This window comes from Protopterus annectens, chromosome 13.part0, assembly GCF_019279795.1.
Source record: "Protopterus annectens isolate FY-2018-M chromosome 13.part0, PAN1.0, whole genome shotgun sequence".
In the NCBI taxonomy this organism is placed as follows: Eukaryota; Metazoa; Chordata; order Ceratodontiformes; family Protopteridae; genus Protopterus; species Protopterus annectens.
The window spans coordinates 794,835,187-794,847,433 of NC_056747.1; the positions used below are offsets into that span (position 1 = coordinate 794,835,187).

At 40.6% G+C, this 12,247-nt stretch overlaps 1 protein-coding gene across 1 annotated transcript in view; it reads left to right on the forward strand.

Moving 5' to 3' along the window:
• Window positions 1-11,065, forward strand: part of PIGL (phosphatidylinositol glycan anchor biosynthesis class L) — an 879,462-nt gene extending 868,397 nt beyond the window's left edge. Inside the window, exon 7 of the mRNA XM_044054521.1 lies at window positions 9,281-11,065. Coding sequence (XP_043910456.1) covers window positions 9,281-9,421 — 141 coding nt within the window. The 3' untranslated portion in view covers window positions 9,422-11,065. The remainder of the gene's footprint in view (window positions 1-9,280) is intronic.
• Window positions 11,066-12,247: the final 1,182 nt, after the last annotated feature.

Consider the following 12,247-nt stretch of genomic DNA (forward strand, 5'->3'; position numbering starts at 1 on the left):
CAGAGGTTTGTCAGGATCAACTTTTTCTGTGCCCTTTCAGATAAATCTTACATACATACATACAAATGTTTCAAGCACGGGTATTAAAGCCCTTCTAGCTTGCCAATATGCCAAAACACTTGTTCTCACAATACATGTCCAGGCTGTTCTTAAAAATATCTAAACTAGTACTTGCTTTAATGTAATTTGGTAGTCAGTTCCAAACATCAGCTACTCTGTCAGAGAATCAATTAGTACACTTCTCATTCCTATAGAATCTTCTACATAGGTTATTTGACGATTCTCTAGTACTTTTTGATAACCCCAAACATTCCCAGAGGTAGTTGTCCCTAAATGCCTTATATACCTGAATAAGACCTCCTCTTAAATATCTGCAAGAGACACTGTACAAGTTCAGATATTTTAGTCTTTCATAATAACTTAGATTTTCACATCCATGGTTGCCCTTAGTATATTTCCACTGTACTCTTTCCAGTTTATTCATGCTTGTTTTCCTATAGGGTTTCCATATTGTTATTCCATAGTCAAGTTTGGGTCTAATGTACCTAACAAACAATGACTTCATTATGTTTGATTTCCTAGACTTTATAAATCTTTTTGTACAACCTATAGTTCTATAACTATCATTAGCCAATTGGTTGATATGATTAGAAAAACTCATAGCTGAATCTGCCCATTTACCCAGGTCCTTAAATGAGTCTACAGTTTCAATCAGTGTGTGCTGTATTAAATATTCACCTTTCAGTTTATGTCTCCCAAATCTCATGTGCTTAGTTTTTGGTGTATTTATCAACATATTATTCTCCTGTGCCCAAATCGTCAGTTTAGTCAAATTATTTTGCAGACATGCCTTATCTGTAACACTTGCAATCAGTTTACCCAGTATCAGGTTGTCAGCATATAGACTGTAGAACACCTCAGATGAAAAAGTAAGGTCTGAAAGATACAATCTAAACAAGTAAGGGCCTAGTACAGAGCCCTGTGGAACACCTTGACTGTAACCAAGGATTTCACCTGTCCATTTGGTGTGTGATACTTGCCATGTCCTATTTGTAAGCAATGCAGCTATCCATCTTATCAACAGTACATCAATACCTAGTTGTACAAATTTATTGATCAGTGTTTTGTGCATGACCCTGTCAAATGCTGAAGTTAAATCTATATAAATCACATCACAATTTTGCATTCATAGCTGTTATTATCTTGTTATAGGTGATAGTAGATCTCTCTTCAACACTTGCATGCTAATATATAGTTTCAAGTCCTATCCTATCCAGTTCTGACAATAACTTATCCAATATTACCTTCTCCATTATTTTTCCACAGTAGACTTAAGGGTCTGTATGATTCTGGGTTTGTCCTACTCCCCTTTCCCTTAAAGACAGTTTTAATAAGTGCATGTCTCCAATCTTGAGGAATCTCCCCATATTTATATGACCTAGTGAATAATAGATGTAATGGCAGTGTAAGTAATCTTGGTTTGGTGGAACACAAGTCTGGTTGCTTGTCTATGTTTTCATAAAGTTAATATAGTTTGCTCCTTCCAATTTCTCTGGTACAGCAGAAAATTTTAGGTTTTCTCTGTGTGCTCTGTTTTCAACCTCTACTATTTTTGAAATAGCTTTTATTGAGACGCCTCATACTCAGTCATACTTATCTTCATTTCAGCATCCGATTTTTGCAGTTTTATCAGTTTACTGAATACTTAGTTAAAGCTTTTTCTATTTTTCCAACCTTTTATTATTTTAGTTGATATTTTCCTTCAATGTTTCATGTATTTAAATCACCTGAGTCAATTTGATTTATTTTTCGTATAAATTACTGGAAGCAAGCTCTTGCACCTGAGCTGCAGCTTGAACTGCTTTTTGCTGAACAGCTGCAGGATTCTTCCTAGACAGTGTTTTTTCTTCCCGTTTTCTTGTTGATTTTCTTTCAGGTTCTCTAAATTTCTTCATTGCTGGCAAGGAGGCAGTCTACTTCCTAGCCAGTAACTGAATTTTACCCAAAATGATAATTTCATTGGCTCCCTATTCTTTGTTTCTGTTTTCACACTGGGAATGTTGAAATTAAGCTATTGATCAGTGTGTAGCCATCTTGGAAGTCCAGGCAAAGCTGTATTTGAAGATAGGAATAAACTTATTATAAATGTCAGTTTCTCCATAAAGTGGGGTTTGAACAGATTAATTGAGCTGAAGCAGTCCGTATCTTCTTTCACTTTGTGTTCCTGCTGATACATTGTGTTTATAGTAAATAAGGGGAAGCATTATGGGTTATAATATGAGTTGTTGCTTAATTTACTGTGAAATGAGCCAGTTTATAAACACTGTGTTGTGAAATTTTGAGCAGAAAGTCTTCTTGAATATATTACTTATTTTGTCTCAATATAAGTTCACTGTGAAAAGGCTTGAGAAGAACTGATTAAATTAATTCATGAGTTGGGGCAGGATATATGCGTAGTGCCAAAAAAATAATTTTACATTACTGGGTCTTGTGTTTCCCTGAGTTTGACCGACAGGATGTTTGTAAAGTGGCAGAGTAGAAGACCATTCTAACATTAGCTTTTTGATTTATTTTTATTCAGTGGGCCTAAAAGATTGTTTCAGATGGACATTGTTAAAAAAATATATTGATGTTCTTCATTCCACATTGCTGCAGTCCTAACTATTGGGTAGTCCGCTGTCCAGTCGGCCCGAATACCAAAGTATATGGCTGACGTCGGTCAGGGCGCATTAGACTGACGTCAGTACGTCAGGGTACTAATGCGCATGACCGACGTCATATCCTCAGTCTTTTTTGCCGCATGGTCCGATGCAGAAGCAATTTTGCGAGTGCAGGTTGGCGTTCTGAAAGTTTCTGAAGTCAGAGTTTCAGACCGAATCAAAGTTGGCTAAGTACCCCGTTGGGGAATATTTTGGTTTTTTCTTGCCTCAGTATTTAACCGGATGTCAGAAAAAGTGAATAACTGTATTTCTTGTGGGAAACAGATACCTCATAGGGATTACCATACTTTGTGTATACCTTGTTTAGGGCCTGAGCACGACGTTGTTGGATGCCGCTCTTGTGCTAGATTTAACAAACGCACTATTAAGAGAAGGTTAGACTGTGCCAGGTTAGTGTTTGGGAAGCGTTGTAATTATAAAATGCCGTCGGATGCTCCGACGCCGGCTTCGGCTAAAAAACGCAAAGATAAAGCAGCAAAGCCTAGGGTGGAGGAACCGACAGTCCCAGACGTCGGTTCTTTGGAAGGCTCAGTGGAGCCGGAGGTTTTGCCAGGTGTCTCTTTGGAGTCTCAGGAAGAGACTTTACTGTTACAGGATGTATCCTCTCAGGAAGTAGGCCAGGCTGAGGGGGCTTCTCAGGTGGCTGTTCTTCCCTCTCTTCCTAAGGTGGTTAGAGCCTCTCCTTCAGTTTCCAAGGCTTCTTTGAGGGGCAGGCCAAGTTTAGCTTCTGTGGGCGTGTCCCCTAGTACTTCAGGATCTTTGCCTAAGAAACATATGCTTAAAATGGCAGAGGATTTGATTACTATGATTAGGGGTTCTATGCCCCCTCCTGATAAGAGGCCTAGGGTGGAACCTGAGTTTGAGAGTTTTGAGCAATGCTCGGAGGCTTGAGTCTTCGGCTGAAGACTTGCAGGAGTACCCTCCTTATTCTGATTCTGATGTGGATGATTCTACTCCTTCTGCTTCTCCTCCTGAGGATTTTTCATTTTCAGAGACTCTGCATTCCATGAGGGAGCATTTTAAATGGGAAGGTCAAGATTTCTCTGATTCCAGGAAAAGGCTTAGGGAATTCTTGTTTTACCCCAGCATAGGCCTTTAGCTATACCTCCTGTTTTGAATGTGGTGGAAGATGTGTTTGCAGAGGCTTCCCTGAATCCTGATTCTTTGCCTCCTGCCCCAGTTAAACCGGATAGGTATTATAGGGTGCCTGAAGCTCATAAGTATCTTTTTAAGAGTCCTAGGGCAGACCCAGAAACTGTCTCTCAGGGGCCTAAAGGTGTGAAGGCCTCAGTTGTTAAAAATCCTGTCCCTCCTGATAAAGAGGCAAGGGCTTTGGATAGATGGGGAAAGAAAGTGTATACTTCTTCCACTTTAGCCATGAGGGCGTTGAATTGTCAGTTTCACATGTTAAAATATCAGAATTATCTTCTTTCACAGTTGAAATCTAAGGTGGATGCTCTGGCTGAAGGTATTGAGTGTAAAGAGTTGCAGGATTTAGTTCATGTGTCTGAACAGGTAGGTAAACATTCCTTGCAGTGTGGTTTTGATGCTGTGCAGGCCTCCTCCAGGGTGGCTGCCACTGGTTCTGTTCTTCATAGGCACGCCTGGCTGAGAGATCAGAATTTAGCTGAGCATGTTAAGACAAGGATTTTGGATGCTCCTTTACAGTCTGATGTGTTGTTTGGTTCGCCTGTGGAAGCAGTTTTGAAGAAAATGGAGGACAAGGCTAAGTCTATGCAAACTGTTAAAGATTTTTGCAGGTGCAGCCTCCGAAGTTTAGTAGAAATTGGCCTACTAAGGGATGGACTTATCCTGCTTATGATTCCCAGTCTAGGGGTAGGTCTAGACGTGGTAGGGGCAGAGCTCAGGGTTCTTTTAGGCCTAGGACAGGAGTTCCCCTGCTCAGACTTCTGGTGAGGGCAGGGGTCAGTCCTTCGTAAGCAGACCCAATGACCTACCTTTTCAGCTGCCAGTACATTCTCGCCTGGCAGCACCTTTGGGAGGAAGGCTGTCTCTTTTCAAAGAAAATTGGGATTTAATTACCCAAGACAGATGGGTTCTGGATATTATTCACCACGGTTACAGGTTTTATTTCCATACCTTGCCTCCTTTCAAAGGCATGCCAGACATTCCTCCTCTTCAAAGGACAGAGGCTCACAAGCAAATTTCTCTGTTGCTCCAAATAGGGGCCATTCAGTCAGTTCCTGTGCCGGAAAGGGGCCTAGGATTTTATTCTCGCCTGTTCCTAGTACCAAAGAAGGGGAACACGTGGAGACCAATTCTGGATTTATCTATCCTCAACACTTATCTGGACATTCCCAAGTTCAAAATGTTGACGTTACAACAGCTTTTACCTCTGCTGGGCAAAGATCACTGGATGGTAACTTTAGATCTCAAGGAAGCTTACCTTCATGTGCCAATCAGACTACGTTGCAGGAAGTATCTGCGTTTCGAGCTGGAAATTCTCATTATCAGTTCTCTGCATTGCCCTTTGGCTTATCTACTGCGCCCAGAGTATTCACAAAGGTTCTGGCTCCAGTGATAGCTTACTTCAGGCTAAAAGGAATCCAAATCTATCCTTACTTGGACGACTGCCTGATTCTGGCTCAAGAAAAGAAGATCTTCTACAGCATCTGGAATATGTCATAGCAGTGCTAAGATGCCTAGGGTATTCTGTGAACGAAATAAAGTCCAGTCTAGTACCCTCTCAAGACATGTGCTTTCTGGGTGTGAGACTGAATACAGCAGCCCAGATGGCCTTTTAACCCCGGACAAACAAAAGAATCTTTCCAGTTACTTCCATCATCTATCTCTTCAGTCCGGGCTGACTGCAAGGACAGTCCTTCAAGCCTTAGGGTTCATGGCATCTTGTATTCTGGTGCTTCCCAATGCCAAACTGCATATGAGGAAGCTACAATGGTATCTCAAAAATCTGTGGACACAGCACTGCCAGGATTTGGACACTGTCATTCAAATAATACCTTGCATTCAAAAGGAATTTTGTGGTGGGCTCAGGAATGTCACCTAAACAAGGGACTCTCTGTGACCCGGCCAGAGGCAAGTCAGATTCTAACGACAGATGCCTCAGATGTTGCTTGGGGAGCTCATCTAAATGGAAAGTGGATACAAGACAAGTGGCCTGCCAGACTACAGCATCTACATATCAACATGAAAGAGATGTTAGCAGTTCAGTTTGCATTAATTGCTTTCAAAGAGTTACTTCTTCCAGGGCAGGTGTTGATTCTAACAGACAACACAACTGTCATGTGGTACATCAACAAACAAGGGGAACACATTCTTACCCATTGTGCAGACAAGCAATGATTTTATGGGAGACTGCGCTCACTCTGCACCTAACTCTTCAGGCAAGGTTTCTGCCGAGCACAGAACTCCTTAGCAGATGTATTAAGCAGACAAATCATGGATCCCCACGAGTGGAAACTGGATCTTCATGTATTTCAAAATTGACAGTGTCATGGGGAACTCCAGACATAGATCTGTTCGCTTCTCCACTAAACCACCAGCTGCCAAAGTTTTGCACGAAGGATTTCATCACACAGCTTGGAAAGTGGATGCTCTTTCTTTCAGTTGGAAAAATCTTCATGTGTATGCCTTTCCACCTCTGCCTCTTCTTCCAAAGGTGCTTCTAAAGGTCAGACAAGACAAGCCAAGGATGATTTTAATAGCTCCAGATTGGCCTCGGCAGCACTGGTACCCATTACTGAGGAGTCTGGTAAGGAAGCCTCCATGGCCTTTACCCTTGATTCCACACCTGTTGTCTCAGAGGGACGGTCATCTGCTCAATGTCAAGCTTCACTCTCTACATCTAACAGCCTGGCATATTCTGTTTTGAAAGACAGCAGGTCTCAGCTTCCTCAACAAGTTTTAAATGTGATTATGGAAGCCAGAAGACCTAGTACAAGGAAAGTGTACGCAGAAAAATGGAAGAGATTTTTGTTTTGGAGTGCAGCAAACAATTTGGAGATTACTGAGCCAAATTTGAGTGTGGCTCTTCAATATCTTACTGAGTTACTGGACAAAGGTTTGTCTTTCTCTTCCATTAAGATTCATGCTGCAGCAATTTCAGCTCACTATGATTGTGACCCACCATTGTTTTCGCATCCTTTGTTCAAGCAATTTCTTAGAGGGGCAAAGAATATAAGACCCCACGTAGAGCTCCTACTCCTGCTTGGGATCTCAATTTTGTGTTGGAGAAACTTACTCTACAACCTTTTGAGCCTGCGGCTACTGCTGAATTGAAATACTTGTCATGGAAGACTGCTTTTTGTTGGCCATTACTTCTGCAAGAAGGGTTTCTGAGTTGCAGGCCCTTATGGCAGTGGAGCCTTTTGATTTTTCATAAGGATAGGGTATCTTTACGCACTAATCCTTCCTTTATGCCTAAGGTGGTTTCTAGTGTGGCTTTAAACCAAACTATTCATTTGCCTACCTTTTATGCAGATCCCCAAAATAAAGGGGAAAAGATTTTGCACACTTTAGATGTACACAGGCTATTGCGTTATTATTTGAGCAGGACTAAGGATTTTAGGCAGTCTCAGCAGTTGTTTGTTTCTTTTGCTTTGAGTTCAAAGGGCAAGCCTGTGTCAAAACAAACTATTTCTAGGTGGATTGCGTGTTGCATTACATTTTGTTATTCCCATCATGGCAAGGAGATTCCAGCTGGGATTAGGCCTCATTCCACTAGGGCTACTGCCACTTCCACAGCATTTCTAAGGGGTGGCAACTAAGGATATTTTGGAGGCAGCTACTTGGAGTTCAGTGCATACTTTCTCTAAGCATTATCACCTTCCTCTCTACTCTAAGTCTAGGGCTGGTTTTGCCACAGCTATTTTGCAAGGCATGTTGTCAGTTCCTGCTTCCTTATGATTTGCCAGCCTCCCTTACCTCTGCTTTGGGATTCTACCCAATAGTTAGGACTGCAGCAATGTGGAATGAAGAACATAGTACAGTTTTGTACCTACCATAAATGTAGATGTTCGAGGATCCACATTGCTGCAGTCCAATTTACCCTCCCTCCTTCCCTCTGTGTTTAGGGGTGGTTGTGTAGGTGAGGTTATATTCTGCTAATTGTGTATATATTGTATATATATTTTTTGGTGCAGGTATTTTGGGAGTTTTTGTTTTTGGCCTTATCTTTTCAGGGTCTTCTGACATCTGGGGCAAGAAAAGACTGAGGATATGACGTCGGTCATGCGCATTAGTACCCTGACGTACTGACGTCAGTCTAATGCGCCCTGACCGACGTCAGCCATATACTTTGGTATTCGGGCCGACTGGACAGCGGACTACCCAATAGTTAGGACTGCAGCAATGTGGATCCTCGAACATCTACATTTATGGTAGGTACAAAACTGTACTTTTTACGCTACAAGTACTTTTAAATAGGATGCAGTGATGAGCCATTAGCTTCCTACACTGGTGTGCCAAAATAAAATGGCAGTTCTGTACTGCCTGTAATGTGAGTTGTCTTGTCACTTGTGGCAGTAGACTCTCTGTAGAACTGTTGTGTACCCTGAACCACCTTACATTCTGTTTTTTCTTCATTTCTGCTTTTACACTACTGCCAGCAGAATTGGATTTTGTCCCATTCATCATAAAGGAAATGTTGCATTGTATTCCATCTTGTAGGCTGAGACAAGCATAGCATCTGTTTATGCTGTTAGCACCCAGTATTCAGAAATGTGTTTGAAGTAAGGATCATCATATAGACTAAACCACATTCTAACTGTTGTCTTAGAGGAAGGAAAATCATTGTAGATATTCAGGGATTTGATGGAAGCTACAGGTTTACCACCTAGTCCAGCACAGGCAGATGTTTTAATGACTCACTTTGCACCATATTTTTTGAAGAGGAAATGAGAGTCTGATACTGTTAGATAAAGAATTGGAGCAGAATTTTGTCCCTAAAACTTGATCCACAATTGGATCTTAGAACTTTTCAGCTATCAGCTGGCATTTAGCTTTAGCACTCTGTGTGGTGACTATTTAAAATGTCATACATGAGATCTATGGTGGTGCAGCGGTTAGCCTTGTCACCTCACAGCAAGAAGTTCTCCTGTTTGTTTGATTCTCGGCTGGAGTGCCTTGTGTCCTCCCCACGGTCGAGTGACATTTGAAAGACATGCAGGTAGGTATGTGCGTGAATGGGTGTGCCTTCTTTGAAGGTTGGGCATCGGGCTGGCAACTCAGCACCATAAAAACCCACTGCCAATCATTAGCAGACCAGAGATCTGCTGTGGCAACCCCTAACCGAGAAAAGCCAAAAGACTATTTATATACATGAGGGCTCCTTGTGAGAGTTGAATGGTCAAATCTATCCCTGCCTTTTACAGAGGCTAGAAGGAGTTTGCATTCAGTCACCTTGAAAGTGAGTCATTTGCTGGACTGTGTTAACTTGAAAACTGTTTCATAAAGAAAGCTTTAGTAGCTCAGTATGCCTTACTTTTTTAAATGACACATTATAGGCAAGAAGAGTATCAGATGGACAAAATGTGTAGTGCTTTCAAAAGATATATTTATTGATGTTTTGTCTATTTCAGAATGCCATGAAGTGCCATAAAAGTCAGTTGCTGTGGTTCCGACACCTCTATTTGCTGTTTTCAAGATACATGTTTATCAACACTTTGCATCTCATGCCAAGAGAAGATGGAATAGTCTGTTGCAGGGAGAATGTAAGCTGATGCTTATTGTTCAACAGACATGGCATGATCTCAATTCATAGTACCTTTCTGCACAATACCGATAAGGAGAGCTGTCTTTTATCATACTTTTGGAGTCCTAAAGCATCTTTTTAAAGGAATAAGACAGTGGAGTCTTCATTTGTGCAAGAGACAGCTTTTACTGACTTATAAGCACTCTAGACATTGTGCTAAACATAGCAACAGTTGATTGTGATGAGAGCACCAGGAAGATAACTAGTCTTTGTAAACTTCACAAAAATCAGCATTGTCAGTGCTGACTTTCGTAAGTACTGTATTCTGTGAACTCGTCTTTGTAAACTTCACAAAAATCAGCATTGTCAGTGCTGACTTTCCTAAGTACTGTATTCTGTGAAACTGACTTTTGTTTCTTCAGCTAGATCTACTAAGTTCATTCCTTATGTTCTGAAACTGCACACCAATAGTACGTTACTATGCCTTATCTTTAATGAATTCTATGGTGCTCTTCACAAACTTTTCTACATAAATAAAAAAAAATGCTGTTTATCATACCTGTTTTTTTAACAATGCATTCCTGCTTAATCCTTAATGTTTAATACTGGATTCTGTTCAGTTTTAGAAGCTTACATTTTGAATTGTATGGTTATTAGTTTTATAAATATGGAGTATTATTATTATATTTCAGTATGTGCTGGATATACTGCAGAAGTTTCATTTAATAGTTATTTGAAATGACTGATGTAGTTTTTTTAATCAGGTTTTATTCTATTCCTGACTTCACACTGTCCATTCCAAAAGTAATCTGTTTCAGCTGTCCACGAAAATGGAAGTAAATTAAGGTTAAGTTTACTATAGGTTTACATTTTCTACAGGTTTGATGTTTTACGCCTTTTAAGTTTTCCAAGATTTAATCTTCACTTATTGAATCTGCAGTACTAGGACGACTTTCTGAGCAAAGCAGTTATATGGCACTGGCAACAGCTGTGAGTATGCTACATGTGCATGTGGTAATTCCCCGTGATGGTTAGTGGACATTATCAGCTGCCTTACAACTTTTGTTCTGGTATTCCTACAGTTAAAGATGTACACTGAATGTTCAGTACACCAGGCTGTCTTTTCTCTCACTTATTCTAAGACTGTGGTATCACAAACAAGCCTACCTACGCTGCTGCTTGTTTTTCCTCTGTATTACTGGTTGACTAGAATTATGGTTGAGGAACCAGTTGTGTATTTTAGGGTAAATCATCCAGTAATGGCTATTCTTCTTTGAAAGCCTGGCTGTGTAGCTTATAAGGAGTCAAGGACCCTTGGTGAGTGCATTTTGGGATCACTGAATATCTGCCCTTATCTAAAAGGACAAAAGTATACCATCTTGGGAATGATGTTGCATGACATAACTATTTCCAGTTCACTTCTTGCCATTATCCCTAAGGACTATTCAATTGCTGTCTGGATAGATCTGTCTTTGGGTAGGCCCAAGTATATCTCATGACTAGAGACTTTAGGAGAAGGATGATGCTAGGCTTTTACTGGTGGTTATTAGACAGTGTCTGCACATGTATAAAAGAGGGGGGGGGGATGTACTGGCATTTTTGTTTGATGTTATAGTGCTGAAATTCTCTGTAAAAGACTGGGTAAACAAATAAATCATAAACAGAAGTTGAATAACTTTGTAGTTGTGTTTCATCATCCCTGATGTAAAACCATTGAGTGGACTTGAACTAAACATGTGCAACTTATTTTGGATCATAACCTCATATGCAAAAATTATTTACTTGTTCTGCATTTGAGTTTGGTTTAAAACCAAAGAATAAGGTTTAAAAAAAAAAGTAAAAGGGTTGGACTGTATTTTTTGTGAAGAAGCGGATCATTTTTTTTTTCTTTTTGATGTAAGTGCTCCTTCAACATATTACTGTAAGGCACTGTAGATACAGGATGTTCCTCGATCCCTTCCTCATAGTAGTCCATTAAACTGACCCACAGATGTGCTGTATCTACCTCTATGTATATTTTAATGGGATTATGATGCATAACTGAAAGCTACACTCTTGCAATAACAGTAGATCTACATTGGTAGTTTCATATTCTTTTTCCCAATTGTCTGGCTTCCATCTTCTAACCAGCTTGAGGTTGGCAGTAGATCTGCACTGGTAGTTTCATATTCTTTTTCCCAGTTGTCTGGCTTCCATCTTCTAACCAGCTTGAGGTTGTCAGTAGATCTGCACTGGTAGTTTCATATTCTTTTTCCCAGTTGTCTGGCTTCCATCTTCTAACTAGCTGTGGTATAGGTCCTCATTCCACATACACAGTCACAACCTCCTTGTATGGTCTGACAAACTACTACTGCTTGGTCTATTTTGATGTAGTACCTGGCTGTAGTGGATATCTTTGTATCCCTGGTTGACCAGGTGACATTTCCTCATCTGAGACTACAGAACTTTTTGTTTGAAAGTTATTTCTTTCAACTAATGATCTAGCTTTTCCCTCCTGACAGTTATTTGCAAAAGTGTCTTCCAGGTCTATTCCCAGACACTACACCAGTGGTATTTAATTTTTAGTGGTGACTGGCTCTTTTGCAGTATCCTTACCTGTAGCCAACTAAAATTCCCCACAACTTCCATGTTTCTGTTGATCATAGGATGTTACTAGGCTAATGGCCATGGGGCCCTTACAAACCTAGCCAAGAGTTTATCCCCAAAAAAATTAAACCTCAGTCAACACCTGCCACCCTTGTCAATGAGGGACAAAGGTGGAACCCCTGGGGCAAAAGTTGTGGTTTCCCATCCACTCATCAAGGTTGCACTTGAAGAGGGTCAGTGAGGTACTCTGTTTGATATGCATGGGAAG